This window comes from Uranotaenia lowii, chromosome 3 (assembly GCF_029784155.1).
Source record: "Uranotaenia lowii strain MFRU-FL chromosome 3, ASM2978415v1, whole genome shotgun sequence".
In the NCBI taxonomy this organism is placed as follows: domain Eukaryota; kingdom Metazoa; phylum Arthropoda; class Insecta; order Diptera; family Culicidae; genus Uranotaenia; species Uranotaenia lowii.
The window spans coordinates 162,102,447-162,122,657 of record NC_073693.1 but is presented as its reverse complement, the minus strand read 5'-3'; the positions used below and the strand labels follow the sequence as shown (position 1 = coordinate 162,122,657).

At 36.6% G+C, this 20,211-nt stretch overlaps 2 protein-coding genes across 4 annotated transcripts in view; one reads left to right on the top strand and one right to left on the bottom strand.

Moving 5' to 3' along the window:
- LOC129752796 (uncharacterized) overlaps positions 1-2,672 on the bottom strand; it is a 118,643-nt gene extending 115,971 nt beyond the window's left edge. Inside the window, exon 1 of the mRNA XM_055748572.1 lies at positions 2,587-2,672. Within this exon, the coding sequence (XP_055604547.1) occupies positions 2,587-2,672 (86 nt within the window). The remainder of the gene's footprint in view (positions 1-2,586) is intronic.
- The window catches only part of LOC129750756 (regulator of G-protein signaling 20), a 148,420-nt gene that overhangs the window by 79,003 nt on the left and 49,206 nt on the right, over positions 1-20,211 (top strand). For 2 of the 3 annotated variants that reach the window (XM_055745781.1, XM_055745784.1), the window contains exons 2-3: positions 2,725-3,195; positions 19,730-19,810. In XM_055745781.1, the coding sequence (XP_055601756.1) occupies positions 3,152-3,195; positions 19,730-19,810 (125 nt within the window). In that variant the 5' untranslated portion in view covers positions 2,725-3,151. Of the gene's footprint in view, positions 1-2,721; positions 3,196-19,729; positions 19,811-20,211 lie in introns of all 3 variants that reach the window. The other variant, XM_055745783.1, reaches the window with a different exon arrangement.

Genomic DNA, 20,211 nt, shown 5'->3' with positions numbered 1-20,211 from the left:
CTTTATATATTTAAATTTTGTGCTCAAATAAAGTTTAAGAATTTTCGAATATGAATATAAAACAAAATTCTTCTTTTTTTATAATTTTAAATCTACTGAAAATGCATGAGATTTTCGAGAATCATTATTCAAATTTTATATGAAATGTAAAACCGAATTTGAGCCAGGATTTCAAAGCAGCTTCCATTCTTTATTTCTTATGATTACTCGAACTGAAAATCAAGAATATTAAACTTGATAGAGAATCAGAAATACGAAAATATGTCGAAATATAATTTTTGTTATGGGAATATGGGTTTGATTTAAAGTTTAATATTCAGAACTGAATTTCTATAATCAGATTGCCAGATTGCCTGGTTTTAACCGGATTGGCCCGGATATTTAATATAAAATTTTGGAAAAGTCCGGTCCGCCCCGTTTCCCGGATTTCATTGGAAAAGCCCGAATTTTGCCCGGGTTTGTTTTCATTCTCATTCTTAAATCAAACTAAAAATAAACAAATTAGGTAGTAATTTTTTTTAATTACGCGTCCAAAATTTTCGCAGCAAGTTTCAAAAAAATAATCATGAAAGGTTTTTGCTAGGTTTTAATATTAAACATCATGGATTTGTTTAGGCCCGGATACTTGCTGAAAAAATCTAACCTCATTCTATGAAGCAGTGAGAAAATTTTGAAAACTGTAGCAGATTTTAAGCTTGGGATGGATTTTTGAGGTTTTTGCATTAGTTTTTAGTCCAGATAGTTACTCTTGAATATCTTTGCTCTATTATCATAATTTGATTATGAATTTAAAATTTTGAGTCTAGAGTAGAATACCTCGCTGGCTTTTTTGGACCCTCATGGGGGGAGTTTAACCCCCAAACAGCCCCCCCCCCCCCGTTCCTACAGCCATGACTGGAGGCAATGGCTTCTATCGCTGTGTACAAAATATTTCATGGCGAAAGCAATATTTTTCGCCTTTGTGTAGTCTATATACTGATTTGGGTTAGATATAGTTGCCTGAGATAGGTACAGTTAATTAAAACGGGTTACAAGGTTTTTAAGGACAGATTTAAGGGTCAAAATGGATTTAATTTTTATCCCTTTGAGGTATGTATGTTTGCTTAAGAACAATTTTACTGCCTTCAATTTCCCGAAAATATATTGTTCAAATATACAAAGTCGCTTATGAAATATATTTTGTTTCTTCCCAGTATTTATTTAGTACAGATGAAAATCCTTAAATTCAACAATAGCAATAGCACTCATCGTCGAGGCTCCAAGCGCTCCACAGAACAAACACTACAAGCCGCTGAATACATTTGCTCATGTTGGGTACTTATGCACCCTAACCTCACTTCCTGTTGCCCCCCCCCCTCCCCCCCCGTAGCATGTTTGAGGCAGGAACCCTAGAGAAGTCCGAGTAGTAGGAACCTATTGCTCGGAAAGTAATTCCAGTTCACTTTTGAGGTGTATGTTGATCTTTGTCGTTTTTCGCCCCCCGAAACAAAAACATCAACTGGCTGGCATCAACATGGGAAAGTTGGCCAGGGAAGAACAATTATTTATTCTCTTTTTTGGTTTGTCGGGGTAGGGAAAATGGGGGAAGATAACAGCAAAAATTTGCACAGAATGTGGTCCAAAACCAACAGACCGTAGGGTTATCTGAGAACAGGGTAAATTGTTACTGTGAAAGAGGTTTAACTTTTTTTTGAAAGTAATTTCTTTTACATATTGGTTTTGTACAATTTAAAGCGATATAAATGAAGCGCCAACTCAATCGTGAGAAGAAAGTTGCAAATGAGAATCATCATTTGCAACCATCAGGTTTATGGTAGATAATGGTTTTTCCAATACTGGGTTTGAATGTTCCTTACTATAGGTAATTGATACACGTACGTATACACTTTCCATCAGTAATGAGTTTACAGAAAACTTTATCAAAGGTTATTAGTTTATTGAATCATTAGAGCGGTACCTTACCTACCTTCTGTGTTTTGCTCACTGGGTGTAGGATGCAAGATGTTTGAATCATCCCCTTGTTTTTCTCTCTCGATCAAACTTTATTCCCAACCTGCAGCGAATGCTGCTCAGGACCTTACCCACATATAGGTACATGCTATAGCCATTACATAGAACTGTTATAAAACTGACATTCTGACCAACCACCAAAGCATTGATGGCGCGTATCCTTGACTTGAATGGGGTGCCGCACTGTGTTTACTCAATATGCTTGCTGCCTGAGTGGTGCTTCTTGCTAAAGTAACAATTATGATAGGAACAGAGGAAAATCTAAAGCAAACACATATGCTATCATTGGCACAGTGATCGAGGATATTGTTTTTCCGTTTTGTTAATTTTTCATACTTCAGTTAACGGTTGACAAGATTTTCCAAAATAAATAAGGCTAGTCTTTGTCTTCTTGGCTGTTTCTGTAATTGTTTGTTATGATAATTCTTCAATTTACGCCATTTTGGAACACAAGATGGTACTTTGCAGATAAGCAACTGTTTTCGTAAATCTTATTTTATATTTAAATTTTTAAGAAAGGTGAATAATTAAATAATGTAGTGTTTTAAAAATATTTGAAATAAAACCAATGTTCACGAAGGGGTGTATTGTTCCTTCTCTCCACCGTTCCTTGTGGTTGCTGATTTTTGTTGTTGTTGTTGTTGCTGATGATGCTGTTCCATTTGAAGATGACTTATTTTTTGTTGTTCTTTTTTCCGAATGTGTGCTTAGCAGCAATGTGTCGGTGGGAATATAAACAGTAGCGACGTAAAGTAGCTTCCCTCCATATGTATGTAGGTACAAACATACTAGCAATATGAACCTGATTCAAACCGAGTGCGAAATTCCTCCGGAGCTATCGTCGTTGAGGCTGCTGCTGTTGCCGGTGCTAGAAAAGATTCACGTGCTGTCATCCACGTTTATTCTTCCCCAACATCCGGTGCTGATGATGCATGCTCCTTCTTTTGTCTACGACGACGACGATCAGACTCTGATGGATGCTGATGGTGGGTCAAGTGCAAGTTCATATGATGAGGTCAATTTTGGTGAAAACAATAAGCGCATCCTGCTCGGGTTACTGAGCTGTTTGGATTAAAAGAGAAAAAAATGAAGCTTCAACTTTACGACAGTGTGTAAGTAGCAGTGCATTTGAGCAACAACAATGGCTGAACGGTGGCGGGCGGCCATCGCCAAAATTCGAAAAGGGTAAGAAATTGTCCTATTTAGACTAAGTCGATTTAGTGTCATTTTTGAATTTCTCAAACTCTGGGATCAAAAAAGCTTCTTATTGGTTCAAAACTCATTAATGATTTTTTGCAGAATTTGAAAGTAATGTATGCATGAGTAAATTTGAATTTTAAGGTTTGTATTGGAAAATCGAATATTTTGTACTGAAAAATCAACATCATTTTTGTATCTCGGGTGGAACCGGGCCTTCTAATGGTTTTTGTGCCAATATGGCTTCTCTCAATGCTTACAGATAATCATACCTCTTGTACATCAAAAGTTTTAAGGTTGATGGGACACCAAACTGACGCAGTCAGAAAAATTATTGGTTTTGCCAGTTATTTTTTAATTTACAAAAACATGCGATTTTCACCCTACTAAGAAATAGGGGTAAGTTGCAACAAACTCTGTAATTAATAAAAAATCAAATGAAAACGTTTGAAAATTTAAAGTTTTTGCTACATTTGTGATGTCATAACGCATAATGCACCATTTGTAGTAATTTTTGGTTTTGTTTTTAAATTTTAAATTTTGTCTGTCAAAAATGTTTTTAAGAAAAAAGTGTTAATATGCTGCATACATTTAGGGGTAAAAAATACTACAAAATGTTCTTTTATCTCAAATCATGTAAATAAATCTTAGGATGGATGAAATTTTAATGTTAACCAACGCATAATGCAAAAAAAATCATATCCCGGCATATGGAAACGGGATTCATGAGATTTAGTTCTGATTTGCATTTTGTTGCATTTTGCCCCAGTCAGCTAACTGAATTATAAAAATATTTATTTAAAAAAAGTTTGGTGATTGTCCGAAAAATATTCATACACCAACAGTGTTGGTATTGGATAATAAAAGCAATATAAAGTTTGTAGGTGAAATCATTAAGCCAATTCGTCATACGAGGTAAAGTTTTTTACGGCATCGAAGAATGTAAAAATGTGTACATCTATTGCTCGATTTTTTAAATTTTTCATGAGAATCAAAAACTTTAAAAAACTCTTTCACGATGTTGAAAACTATGTCATCATCAATTTGTTATCATTCAATGATAACTTTAGTACAGTATATGAAAATAAAAATTGAATGAGTGTTGTGGTATACAAATGTTGCATCTAACCCTGCTTTTGCATTTTGCCCCGTTTGACGGTATACAAGATAAGATGAAAATAAAAAATGGTATGGTTTTCTACAGGCCCGTGCGAAGGACTCGTCCATGGGGGGGGTTTTCGAAATTCAAATTTAGCTAGAATTAACAACAATACCAAAACACACAATAAAGAAGGCACGGTGAGTTTCGTAGAAGGATTTAAAGAAAAAAAATACTGTAACGCTAATTCACTTGCAGTAACGCTTGCATTTCTACCAAAAGTTAAAATATTTGGCGGTGACCCCATCCAAAATATTTTTTTTAAATTTTTTTTTATTTGAAATGTATAAAAAATATATACTTTAACTGTTTTAAAATTTCAGTGATGCTAATTCTTTAATTTTAACTTGTAATAATATTAATTTAAATGGTTCGCAAAACATTCTCATCCATATCCATGACAATTTTTTAAAACAATTTGAAACTAGTTACAGAAAAAAGTGATTAAAACAAAGAATATTGCATTAAAAAATATCTCCTCATCTTAACATTTGAAAATCGGCTGGCTAATCCTGTCAGCAGTCTTGAAGGGTTGAATTATCTGAAATCATAAAAATTACCTGTAATCATATGAATCCATAAATGAATCCATTCTCTTTAGATTTTCTGATTATGAAAATATTGGTGAAATTTTTAATAAACAAGATCATTGATTAAGAAAATCACTTTATATTTGAAACCAGTTTAACTTTTTCTGTGATAACGCTTATCGTGATGCGATCTAGAGTTGAAACGTATGCAAGTTGGTCCTTCACAAGGAATCACCCAACAAGCAACACACGTCTTATCTCCCGCAGTGTTAACTACTGAATGATGCTCTACGAGAGGCAAACGCTTAGACATTCAAGCAGTGATCGGGAGAGCGATGGTACATAACTAACACTCTCACACTATACAGCTTTATGTAACACAATCGTTCAATAGACTACCACACATCTCCCCTCTTCTCCCAGGAAAAAGGAAAAAGAAAATTGTTTCCCCGATATTCTAAATCGAGGAAATAACATTTACTAACGTCATGCTGTCAAATTTTTTCCCTGCCTTTCCGGTTTTGCGTAATTACAAACTATGTATCACATTTTAACTACTTACAATTTAGACAAACTGGCAGCCACGCTCATAACTCCCAATTAGTTCCATAGTCTATATAGCTTCGAGAATTAAAAGCACTTTGTACCCAGACACGGGCATCGCTATAATCAAGCGGTCCCTTAGGGCGAGTCCAAATCTCAGTAAATAATGGAAAACTTTCTTGAAATATCAGCTACAGTTGAACAAACTTCTTATGACAATAAACGTTGGTAGTGGGACATCTAAGGCTTACATGATGGGTTAGACTATATTTGGCAATAACTTTCTTGAACCACTCGATCTTGACCTTCAACATCAGAAGCTCATATTCTCTTGAACGAAGTCATAAAATAGATGTTATAATAGGTAAAACCAAAGTATTGAGATACGCGGGCTATTTTTTTTAACAGATGGATGGGATCGTTCAAGCTTTGCAGCTTTTCATTCAAGTATTGCAGTTCGCACTCAAAGATCGGATGAAATCTTATCATCTGACTATAATATAATTTGAAGAAAACGTTAGACTCAGCTACAGTAACGTTACAATTCATACCACTATAAGAGTTCAACGCAGCCAGGCTACTTTCACGTAGGCAATTGATCAGCAGTCTTCCATCTCCACTTCATCACCTTTGAGAAGCTTTTGACTCACCGTGCCTACATTTAGTTAAAGCTTCTACTTCCGAAGATTCAAAAAAAAAGGATTCTGTTACTTAACCTGTGAAATGCGGAAAGTACTCCCACCCGATCAGGAGAGCATATCAAAATAATAACTCAAACGTATCTCACCAAGATATTTACATATGATTCAGTTATAATTAAGTACTCCAAATTTTCGATTTTAAGTTTCTCCAATCTGAATTATATCTTATTCTGATTGACAAACTTGAATGGGGTTAAGCTCATATTCATTGATCAAGATTTTTTTCGGATTGTGCTAAAATAAAATGATTATATCTTATTTTGATATACGTTCAACTTTTTCTGAAACACGGACATCGAAGTCAACGGCTCAAACCTTACATTAACGAGTTTCGCTCAACAGATTCATAAAATTGAATCAAATTTTTGGGAAACCAAAAATGGGGCATGGTTTTATCAAATAATGTGGTTTATTGACCTTCCACTAGAAAATTTTCTTGAAGCACTGATATCTTGATAAGTTATAATTTTGCTATAATTTGTTCTGTCCAATATCAAACTATGCTATCTGAACCAGATATAATCTTGATAGGAGCATATCAAAAACTGATATAATTTAGCTATGATCGTATAGATTTTTTGATATAATTTGAGATATTTTAACATCCTACGAGTACTAAATTATAACTCATCCAGATAGGAAAAAAATGAATATCAAAATATCTCATCTTGATATAATTTAGTTTTTCTCTTCTGATCGGGCAGCCATGGCTTAATAAGTTCAATAAGACTTTTCTCCAGAATACAGTTTAAAGCACTGATTTTAAGCAAGTCAAATTTTAGTGATAGATCTTTACATAGACGCTATCTCCCGCTGGACTAGCTCAGCACTTTTTTGAACACAGTTTTTTTTTCAAATTCATTTTGACTCGGTTTTAAATATGGCATTTGAAACATTCCACGAAGTGAGGTTATTTAAGTGTATTTAATAAAATTGAAATGTTTGCATTTATTCTCAACCTCTTATAAGCCACAAAGCGGAGCATGATTAGAACTGGTGACACCCCATTTAAAAAAAATGTACGTCTCGATGGTCGAGTGGTTAGCGTGGTAAGACAGTGATCGCTGGTCCACTGATTCCCATATCGGTACTGGGTATTAAATATAAATCTTAAGTTGCCCACGTCATTTATTCAGTCTGCAAAGCCTAAATCGGCTAAAACGGTGTACGTCTTTTAAAATGCAATGTTTACGAGTCGTTATTTCGGCCCAGAGCATAAACCAGCCTTATTCATTTATTTTTTTCTGTACAACAACAGCTAGTGCAAGCTGTTCACCGAAAACATGGTCAGTGTTGAGAAAATTAAGTCCCAAAATTTTATTCCACATATAATTTTCAGTCCCAATAACATTCACGAAAACATTACTACGCACCCAGTCTGAAGTGTCAAATTTTCGACTTTTGCAGTTCATGCAATAATCAATAAACGGAAACTCACCCGAGTCCAAAATAACGGTACACCACGCGATCTTCTGAGAGCGCTAGATTTTTTTTTAATCTTACAAAACTTACAAACTTAAGCAGTAATCTCATAAAATAGCTGTGGATCAGTGGTTATGAGAAAGTGAATACCCTCATTTCTAGAATGACTCATGAATTTGACGAGGATTAAATAAAAGGTACTGATTCATAAAAAGTTTATGTAGTCACACTTGCTGATATTTTAATATTTTTCCAGCTTCAAAAAGTTTTGTTATCAAGTCAATGAATAACATTTTTTCGATTTTGCAGTAATGATTGATGACTTCCCACAGGTTTGTTTAGTCTGAACCTAGAATTACGATCTCTTCCTAAATATTGCTGGATATTTCCGTTAGCCTCTGTTTTTTTTTACGAATGGCTCGACCTTGAACTTACACGGGGTGGGTCCAAGGTTGCCGAAATCACAGAAAAATCTTTATTATCACAGAATTTTGAGCAAAATTTCGTCACAGAATCTGTGTCACAGATCACAGAATTTTTAAAATTTTCACAGAATTTCCAAATTTTGTACAGATTTCCAAAATTATATTTTTTGTTGACTTTTTGGCCTTTTTATTTCTTACTATAATTTATGAAAATATGATAACAAGGCAATGTAAATTGATATTTTTCAGTTAAAACTGTAGGAAATTTCCATTTAGTTGATGTTTGACATGATTTCCTTATGAACTTCATAAAAAAAGCGTCACAGAAAACCGTCACAGAATTTTAAGTTTAAATCACAGAATTCGAGAATTTATTTCGTCAAAAACACAGAATTTTTTCCGGCAACCTTGGGTGGGTCTCCTGTGAGCAGCGTAACTGAACAGCATCTTATAAGCGCTATAGACTATAGTCTATAGTAGACACCAAGAGAGTAGAAGAATGCTTCTGCTAGAATGGCACGCGGATCGGTTAAATGTGAAGTTGGAAAACATTCCACAACTCTTTCGTTGACGATTCTGAAAAGAACGGATTTGCACCAACATACTACCGAATTTAAGGCATGAACAGGAAGACCAAGGGCCAAAAGAGATGCGAGAAAGAACAACACTTTCTATCTGGTTTTACGCACACTATTTACTTTGTTTAACTGTTGTATTGTCCGAGCCTATGGACACGTCGCTTGGAGATATCCTTTCAACATCAAAATGCCATTCAAGCTCAAATGGGCATATAGGGCGCGCCTTAAAATATACACGCATCCTAAACGCCTAAATGCACGCACGTCATCAAACCGCCAAAAATGTGCTTGGCGCGTTGTTGTTTCCATTCTTGTTGCTTTTGGTGTCGCTCGTTAGCGACGGTGCGACGCTCACAGCGTCGTTCTTGCACGGTACTTCATTCATCGTTCTCGTCGGGGGGTTCTCCTGGCGTCCTCGCTCTATTTTCTCCCTGCATCGGCGTTGCTATTGGCTGTCGTCCCCTGCTACTGAGAGAAACATTTGTGAATTTTTTTGAGAAGGCCTCGCTCGTTGCATAATCGACGCATCTCTCGAAGAGCACCGGGCAGGGCCCGGTTTGAATTGTTTGAGACTTGAGACAAGCAAGGAAAAACGAGAGCGACAATAAGGGTGGGGGATGACAATGTTTGCTAAATTTTTCATCAACGAAAAATTTCGATTAAGTATGAATGCCAGTAGCTTTATTGTGTTAGTGTTTTCTTGATCTGACACAAATCATAAATTATCATCACCATCATCGGATTTATTTGAATATGTCCTTAAAACCTTATAATTGTTCAACCCAATTTGAAGATTTGGCAACGTAGTATCATCGACTTTTTATCGATTCCTTCGTGTACAAACTTCTACCATTCAAGATTATTAATTCAATGTCTACCGGCAAAAATCGGCTGTCACACACTACTACATACAACAACAATTTATTAGTTGTTGTCCAAAGGGAAGGAGACAGTTTGCTTTCCACACAAAGCTGTGAGTGTGTTTGTGTGTGAATGCATCGATCAGACCACCTACAGGCGAGGTATTGCGTGAAAATTGGAATTATCAAAGCGACCAACACTCACATCTGCGTCCCGTTCAAAATAACTTTGATACTTCCGCCATTTTTTTCGCTGCTTTAGTTGCTCATTATGGGCAAATAATTATTTCATAAATACTCGTTTAGAGCTATCATACATAAACATGAAAATATTTTCAATCACTTCCTTCCTGCTCGTCCTATGCTAGCGACAACAGATAACATACAAAAAATCATAGTGCTCGTCCCGAGCTCAAGATAATTTTCCTTTAATGTTCGTCCTTCTTTTTTTTTAATACTTGTCCGAACAAATTGGCAAATGCTAGTTCCGAACTAATATTTATTTTGGTTTGCTCAAACCGGGGTAAATTCACTTAATTTCTGCTCTTCCCGAGTTAACAAACATGTAACGATTCAAAGACTCGTCCCGAGCTAGGAATCACTCTTTTTTTTTGTCCATGATCAACACACAAGAAAAATTTCAAGATGCTCGTCCTGAGCTGATTTCCATTTTACCATTGCATTGCTCGTCTTGAGCTATCAAACATACAAATACTTAGGTGCTCGTCCCGAGCTAAAAATCTATTTTTTTAGGGCACGTCCCGACCTAAAAATCTTTTTTTTCAGTGTTCGTCCCGAGCTAAAACTCTTGTTTTTTTCAGCGCTCGCCCCGAGCTAAAAAATTATATTTTTTTCCAGTGCTCGTCCCGAGCTAAAACTCTATTTTTATCAGTGCTCGTCCCAAGCTAAAAATCTTTCATTTTTTTTAGTGCTCGTCCCGAGCTAAAACTCTATTTTTATCAGTGCTCGTCCCGAGCTAAAAATCTTTTATTTTTTTCAGTGCTCGTCCCGAGCTAAAACTCTATTTTTTATCAGTGCTCGTCCCGAGCTAAAAATCTTTTATTTTTTTTCAGTGCTCGTCCCGAGCTAAAACTCTATTTTTATCAGTGCTCGTCCCGAGCTAAAAATCTTTTATTTTTTCAGTGCTCGTCCCGAGCTAAAACTCTATTTTTATCAGTGCTCGTCCCGAGCTAAAAATCTTTTATTTTTTTCAGTGCTCGTCCCGAGCTAAAACTCTATTTTTTCAGTGCTCCAATTGCTCGTCCCGAGCTCCATACAATACTTACTGTTAATTGACATCAACAAACCAAAACCCAAGGCTCGCGCACTGACTTTTTCTTGGCTGTGCGCTTTATCTTTCGTCATCGCTGTCGTTTCGATAACGCACCAGTACACAATCAACAGAAAAGAAAGAAAAAAAAAACACTATCAAGTATCACTGTTGCAAGTTGAGTGATTCCTAGAAGGCGAAAATCTTGTTCTTTAGATTTTGCTTCGTCGGTAAACGAAAGCAAAACCTGCCACGGTCGCCAATATGCAAGTTGGTCCTTCACAAGGAATCACCCAACAAGCAACACACGTCTTATCTCCCGCAGTGTTAACTACTGAATGATGCTCTACGAGAGGCAAACGCTTAGACATTCAAGCAGTGATCGGGAGAGCGATGGTACATAACTAACACTCTCACACTATACAGCTTTATGTAACACAATCGTTCAATAGACTACCACACAAAACGTTTGTCATAATTTAAGCTTTAGGAAAACGCAGAAAATCAAATATCAATTGAGTCAACATTGTGAATTAAAATTAAGCTTTGAAATGGCTTCTTCGAATCATTTTTCAACACAAAAATTTAGACTTCAAATTCAAAATTTGAAAATTTGTTTCTTGAGGAACAAATTGATGACATGTGATGAAAATGCATCGAATCAAATTCTACTCGCTCTTTTTAATAACTTATTTATAAAATTTAATTGATTATTCAAGTAAACGAACTTCTCAAAATCTGCAAAACGATTTGATTTTTGCTTTTAAAAGATCTCAAATTGAATTAAGTTAATACATTTTCACAGTTCGTTTAAAATCTATTTTTTTTTTTCAAAATTGGGAAAAGTAAACAAAAAGAAAACTTTAATAAACGTTTTTGCAGAAGTCAAAATGACTTACAGGTTTAAGGAAAACCCTTTATTAAATTTTTATTTTTTATATTTTGACGTTTTATCAGAAAAGTGTAGAATTTTCTAAAATAATTTATACCTATTCTCAAAAGTTGCAAGACACCAAAATTAATCAAAATTTGCTCTTAAATTCTTTGCACCTAAATTATTTGTGAATTTTGTGGCCCTGTGTAATTTATGAAAATTGTTTCAATGTCGAGTTGAGCATTTAGAAGAACAATAAACACAAAATAAAGTTGATGTTTAAATTGGTTGGATTATTCAAGAATATTTCATATCAGCATTCAATTTGTAATGATATTAAAGTTTTTTATTATTATCACAGTGATTTGTAAGAACGTTATGGATAAACTTATTTAGAAACATTTCTTAATAAAAGCCAATTTCAAAAACAAGATACGGTTTTTTACTAAATTGTAAATCCAAACTAACAATTCAAAACTAGTTTCTAATCGTAAATGTTATGTACTGTCGCAGAATGACATGTCTTAAGTCTACAGTGATACAGGAGCAAACTCCGCCGAAGGCGAGAAAATTTTGCGATATGTTTGTGAACACTTATTTAAAAACACCATTTTGGATGAAGATTCATTTCTTGAACTAAGAAATTTTACTTGGAAAAAATCTCCATGGGGGGGGGGGGTTAAACCCCTAAAACCCACCCCCCGTTCGCACGGCCTTGGTTTTCTACATTTTCAAGGTATCATAAGGTATTTTTTTAAATTTTTAATAAGTTGTTTTCCCAAATTTTGCCTGTTTGAAAAAAAGCAATATTGTTTGGATTTTGAAAAATGGTGAGGAATCGTGGGCCACCAAATCCAAATTGATCAAATAACATGCAAAGTTTATGAGTTGACCTAAAACTGTGATATCCTAATTCATTTCGTCATTCTAAAGCAATTTCAGATGATGAGAGCTGTGTATGATAGCATTGATTCCAAAACCTGGCTCGCGAACGTTTTGGCAAAATTTCTTATATAGGATGGACAAAATATTTTTCATAACTTTTCATTTGGCATAAGAAAACTTTACAGATAGGAAAGACGTGTTTTAAGTTCTGAATGTGTATAAAAACATAAAAATATAGGTGGTTCAAGATGTGTGGCCCACGATCCCCCACAAGCTATGATTTGCAAATTGGTTGCGTTTGTGTGACTTATTTATGTTTCATAAAAAATTCCTCTTCCACGTGAAAGATCATGACAAAACTATGATCCTAAGCGTATGAGCATATTTTTGTTATGCACTTTAGATTCCCCATCGATGAAATTATCGGGTGTTTTTTTAGTTATGTAAGTAAATTTTTCTAATTTTTTTAGCTTGATAAATAAAATAAGCATATGATGCGTATTTTAGTCAACAACATATAGAAATATATGCTCACGCAAAGCGACGACGATGACAGTTGGTTTGAGATTTAAATCTCAACACACATCTGAGATATTAAAAGTGGCCCACGTTTCCCCATGGCCCACGATACCCCACTCTCCCCTATCTTTATCTAATTGATCGGCCTTATTGGTGAAAAGTGATGTCCTTCTTAGTAAGAAAATCTTGAGATTACGAAATTTTATAGAGGGATAGAAAGTTAGAAGAAATGAAAGATGGTGAAAATGAGAGGATAGAATTTGTTAGAAGCATTAACATCACATACCAAATTTTTGTTGGCACGGGCCAACTAACAACTACTATGAAGTGGTATATACAGATAGAGTTGCACCTACCATCACGCTTAGGCTACTAATGTGTGGTGGTAGATACAACTCTTTGTATCTACCACTTCATAGTAGTTGGTCCGAGCCGAACAAAAATTTGGTATGTGATGATGATGTGATGATAATGCTGCTAAAACATTCTACCCGCTCATTTTCACCATCCTTGATTTCTTCTAACTTTCTATCCCTCTATAAAATTTCATAATCTTAAGATGCTTTTACTAAAATGGACATCACTTTTCACCGATAAGGTCGATAAAATTAAGCAACAAACATAAATTACGGTGGCTAATCTCTTCATGAAAGATATCAAGATTGTCATCTGGATTTCAACGCTCAGGTTGGCCAGGAGGAGGACTTCAAACCGACATATCAGCGCGCATCAGCTGACCACCGAAAACGTAGAACCTTTTTCCAGCAATGGCTCCCACACAAGTACACCTGGAGATCACCGTACCAAACGCGATCACAGACCGACCACATTTTAATAGACGGTCGAAACTTTTTGGACATCATCGCCGTCAGATCCTGTTGAGGCGCCAACATCGAGTCTGACCACTATCTGGTGATGGTGAAGATGCGCCCAAAACTCTTCGTAGTTAACAATATACGAAGACGACGTGCGCCTCGGTTAAATTTAGCACGACTGAAGAAACCTGAGGTGGCCGCAGACTAAGCGCAATCGCTTGAAGCAGCGCTGCTGTCGGAGGGCGAGCTTGACGAAGCCTCTCTCGAGGACTGTTGAGATACCATCAAGACAGCCATCAACCGCGTTGCGAAGAACGTCATCGGTTATGTGGAACGACTGGTTCAACGAAGAATGTAAAAGAGAGATGGACACTTGTCGAAACGTGGAAAATCTTCAACAACGGAAGAGGCAGCGACTCCAAATTTTCCAGGAGAAAAAGCGCCGCTTGAAGAAGGAGGAGCTCGATAGTTCTATCGGAAACTCAACGCATCCGTTTGGTGATCAAAAGGTGGAAACAGCACTTCGATGGACACCTGAACGGTGTACATGCAGGAGACCAAGACGGTGGAGGAAGGTACATCGCCGGCGTAGCAAATGGAATAGAGGAGCCACTTCCAACGATGAGTGAAGTTAAGGAAGCCATTTGCCAGCTGAGTAGCAACAAGTCGGTTGGCAAGGATGGCATCATAAGCTGAACTTATCAAAATGGGCCCGGGCAAGTTGGCCGATTGCCTACACCGATTGATGGACCAGATCTGGGACACAGAACAGCAACTGGAGGAGTGCAAGGAGGGGGTAATATGCCTCGGTCCATCTACAAGAAGAGCGACAAAATGGACTGTGAGAGCTACCGAGCGATCACTGTCTTCAATGTGGCCTACAAAAAAAAGCTAAAGAGGTTGTACATAAGCCACGACCGCAAGGTTAAGAATTACGACAGCCGGTCAATAGGATATGTTTCATAATAAATTTTCATACTCGAAAAATGTTGATCATTTTGACATGAATTATATATTCATTCATCAACTATCATGGCCAATTGAAACAGATTGCAGCTCTAGACAATTGCATAGCAAAAGGCGGGAAAATATTTGTAGCTGCTTCAAAATCCAATGCAACTGAGCCAATGCGCCTGCAATTATGCAACTACAAACCTCAAGCGTTTTATCAAACGCTTCGGAAAAAAGCTTTAAAGATTCAGTATCAGTAGGGGAAATGCGCACTATATGCGGCTATCTATAAAAAAAATACTGATTTTATCGAATATATTAATAAATGTCTTTTTCCCTACACAGAAAAAAGGGGTCGTCCATACAAAATAAAAACTGTTTAGTGATAATGACGATATTATTCGTTGGATTGAGATGGAAATTTCCACTCTAAAGTTTTTCGAGACGGACATACAGAAAAAAATTAAAATTAAAAATATTTTTTTTTTTTTCAAAAGTTATGAAGCATTTAGTTGGCTGACCCCGCAGATGTGGAAAATTGCTGAATCTGGACGATGCTTCTGATGTGGTTTGGTGGGCTTTTGGCCAAGTTTGATTTTCTAAAGGAACCGAATGTTTTCAAGATTATGTTTATGTTTTGACAACCCTATGTCAGGCCACTACTGCATCAGTTCACCAGGTGGTGAGGTATAATGAATGTTCCGGGTTTCAGTGAAAATGATTTACTCAGCCGAGCATAGTTGTGCTCGTCGTCCTGATGAAGAACTTCAAACAGCACAATCCTAGCAAGCGGCCTTCTCTCAACAGCATTGCACACATTTTTGGTCGCAACAACCGACCGACCGGGAGAAAGACCAAAAACCAAATGAAACCGGGTCGGAGCAACCCTTGCACTTTTATAACTTCGCATCTAGTGCAGCTTGGGTCGACGATCGGGGTTTTTTCGCTCGGGTGTTTTGCGCACCAATTTGTATTAGCGCGTTATTAGTATTGGTGTACCAACACATAGCCGACCCAAAATGTTGTTTGGAAAAGATGTCCGAGAAAGAGGCGTTTTTCGTGACGCGAGATCCGTTCGCGAATTTCAATTTGCCCCCTATAGTGCTGCCGTAAGACGTAATTCTACGTCAAAAGTTTTCCCGAATCCTACTCCACCGCCTAACGCCACAAGCAATCAGATTCGTGGGAACTCATGAGGCCGGCTTCATGGAGGCACGGTCTACAACGGACCAGATCTTCACATCACGGCAAATTCTCCAAAAAATGTAGTGAACACCAAGTGCCTACGCACCATCTATTCATCGACTTCAAATGCCGCATACGACGCGATCGACCGTGACGAGCTATGGAAAACAAGGTGACGATGTGTTCTCGTTGTGAAAAAAAAGTGAAATTGAAAAAAAAAGGATCACGACACACACTACCAAAAAAATCTGGAAAATTACATCACATATGATGTAAATAAAAAGAAGCATCATATATGACGGAACTTTCAGTGCCAGTTATATATTACACGCCTGTAATATTATGCAGCGTGTAATATGAAAGTGATGTAAATTTTAAAGCTACTGAATTCAGGAAAAATCCTATGGGAATTCGTTTTGTTTACTTTTTTATTGACCAGATTCAATGGAGTTTTTTCATCTTTTGATAAGAAACAATCTTTTAATAATAAATTTCATTTACTTTATTAATCTACAAACAAATTTTAATGATTCATTAATTTTAAAAGGCATTTTCACCACCTTTCAATTTCTTTCGAAGTAACGGATCTAAGCATGCAGAGTAGTGTTGGGCCGCTTCCAGAACCACTTCCGCTGCCGCTTCTTTTCGGAGATATCCGGAACCAACGATATCGATGGACTGAGAAGCTAACTGCTTTAACAAAATACTCATCAAGACTTGACTAAACACTCTGTTTACATTTGTGTTCCTGTTTTTGACAGTTTTATTTTTACATGAAATTATCGCGTTCAGTGTAATGTAATATTAAATAAACTCCATGGCTCCATTTGTAAAATTACAGCATATATGATGTAACGAAAAAAAAGCATCACATATGAAGAAATTTTCAGAGCGAGTTGAATATTACACGTCTATGAATTTCAACAGACGTGTAAATTTGAAAGACATGTAAATATTTAAGACGTGTAATATTTAATTCGCACTGAAAATTCCGTCATATGTGATGCTTCTTTTTATTTACATCATATGTGATGGAAATTTACATAAAATAATCGCGTTCCGTGTCAGGTAATATTCATGTCATTAGAATTCAGTGCTATTATGGATTCAACTTTTTTCAATCCATAAATTTACATCAATAAATCGTGTTCGATGTCATGTAATATTAAAGGCTTTTCAATTTCAGTGTTGTTAAGGATTCAGATTTTTTTTCTGTGCAGGGTACACCTGAACAAGCAAAGAATACTCTTGAAAAGTAATTTCCAGTTTGCACTGATAACTTTCGTCCCGTTGAACAGCTTCGAAACAAGTCCAGTAGGGACTAACAGACGATGTAAAAGTCAGCAAATTTGTTGTCATGGATCGATTTTTAGCCGTCTTCAGTTGTCGCAGTTGATTAGTGACCCAGGGAACTCGTGGATTGGAGGGTAAGCTGCGTTTCGGAACACGGCGGTCGATTATGTAGTTCAGTATGTTTGAAAAAGTCGCAGCGGCTGCATCGGGATTAGATATATCGATCTTGTTCTCCCGTTCGATAGAATCCAGGACGAGGGAGATAGCTTCGTAGTCGACGTTTTTGAAGTCTTGGTAGAAGGGAGCTATTTCCTTTCTAAGAGCGTTAATTATAGTGAAATCACCCACTAAAGCTGGGTGATGAGAAACTACTTTAACGAGAGGAGCAGGAGCTAAATCAATTATTGGATTCCTGAAGCCTTCGTTAGTGAAGCAGAGGTCTAGTATACGGCCGTTTTCGTTTTCAAAGCTGTTGATCTGGCGAAGTCCAGGAAGATGTTGCAAGGAGCCGAGAAATAGGAGCGCATAGGATCTGGGAACAAAAAGCCGACATTGGAAGGGCACTATTTCAAGCCAGGCATGTTGAAATCACTGATAACAAGTATGTCATCTTCAAGGGAGCAGATTGGGCTTACTTTGGATAGGCAGCTACAAACAGGTCCCTAGAACGATCAGGAGCCACGTACACTAAGATCCAAAGAAGTTCCAAATCGTCCCGGGAACTGTCAATAAGCTGAGCCGAGAGTCTAGACTTGACAGCAAGTAAGCAAGCTCGTACCCCGAATAGGTATCTGATTCTGTATCACTACCTTTAATTGCCAGTGTCAAAAATCTTGGACAAATATTTCAATTGATTTTATTGCTGTAATTCGTTAGAGTTCATTTTGATTTTTTATGTTTTCAATACCATGTTAAATTTCATTTTTCGATGCCTTTATTTCACTGTTAAATTTAACTCAACAAACGTTAATAAATTACCAACAAAGCGCCCACATTATGAGCAAAGATGATCGACAACGCTCCTAGCTCAATATCATGTGGTCGATGATGATGGGTAAACTGTTCCTGGAGCGAGGCCATTTAATCGAAGAACTACGTGACAAATCGAGGCTTCTGGCATTTATTTATAGTTGGTATTTTTTTCTCACATTATTCTTCACTATGTATCTTAACAACTTAGCAAGGAGAAAAGCACAACACCAGTTCTTTCACACCCCGCCAACACGTGGACTATCAATCATGTTTTATTGTGTATTCTCATGAGGAGGAACAATTTCTTATCGTCAAGTGCGTTGATGGTGGAATGATACCTACTGGTGTTTTTTAGTTTGTTTAATTTAACAGCTCTCAGAAAATGAATGCCTTATATAGCATTGAAAACTTATAAACAACAGCAATACAAGGCCAATAAAAAATAGATTGCATTTTATTTGCAACTTGCGTTAATGATTCATATTGATTGCAAGTTGGTGAAGAGTTAACCACGATTTCATAAAACGAAATATGCTTATTCGCTGTTCACGAGAGCCAATTCCAAATCGATCGTGTTGCGATATCGAAACTCGATTAAAAAAAATGAATAAAAGCAATGTTACAAGATGATGTGATGACAAAAGTGAATGGACGTTTTCAACCCTTTTCTTTCTTACTTTCAACCAATCTCATCCTCCCAAAACGATAAAAAAAGGGGCCGATCTGCAAAGATTGTACAAGGATAAGGCACATTGAGCTTTTAACATGTCATGTTTCCTGAGGTTTGTCAAAGGTAGTGCACAGCGATATTTTCATTAGAATTTGAAATTATATAAAAAAACATTTAATTTTCATCATCAACAACAATTGACTACAATGCTAAACATAATTTCTGTTCCGAGTATTGGAGCTAGCCACATAAATATGCTTTCAATGTGTGAATAGCAAATTACCAAAAAAGTTGAAAATCAACACGTGCGTATTCTCGTAAAAATTGACGGCCGAAGACCCGTGAATACATGCTAAGTCACACTGACGCTGAAGTCGGTATCTATCCGTATTCCCATCAAATTCGCCACTCAATTTACCGTCCTCGCAAATTCACAATCCCGCAGCACTCCCACCCATTCCTAGTTGTCTCAACAAGTGCCTACCGGTTCTGGGGACCGATTTCGAGGTGAAAAATTAGTTTCAGATTGGTTCTGACAGGCGTATGTATCTTTTTCTAGCCGCAAATATATGGCGCTGAAGCTTCGAGAGACTTTTGCGCGAACCAGATTGTACTTGTTCTATCAAGGGATGTCGAAATTGAAAAAACCCTCCAGGCCACCCACCAGCTTTCAAACCTCCAGGATGCCTAGGTTCAATTTGTTTGCAGCTTCCTCCGAGTTTCAGACAAAAGTTAAAGATTCCACCCTTTGGTCAAGTTTGTCGGGGATTCGGGACATAGTTGCTATAAATTTTTAATAATTTCCATTCCATCGGTTTGTTGTAAAACAAATTAATTGATTGACTTCATTTTCCTTCCCTCTCTTTGCAGCTTGGCGATTAAAAATGCAGAAGACAACGGACCTACGAAAAAGGACCCTGCCAGTTCCGATACGCTTTTTGATGGCGAACAGTAAGTTTTCGGATTTAATCATAATTTAACAAAAAGTCTTCAGAATTTGACAGGGATGGGTTGGGATTATGGTTAATTGAGACAATGTAGACGTTGTTTTTTTTTCAATGGAATAACTGAAAGCAATTTTTTTGCTGCAGTATTTCCTGGGGAAAACATCTGATGTAAGCGATGCGTAGATGTAGGAAATATTATATTTATTTTTTGTACAAAACTTTGCTTTATTAAAAGCAGATGAAGTTTGATCATGATCAATCGTCACTTGAGTCATTCGAAAATGCAAAGAGGCGAGATATTACTTTTTTCATCCGATATTTAATATTATTGCAAATACAAAGGCTAGACCGCTACAAGCTTTGTATGGAATATTAATTTTATAAATTTTTGATTATTTTACTGTA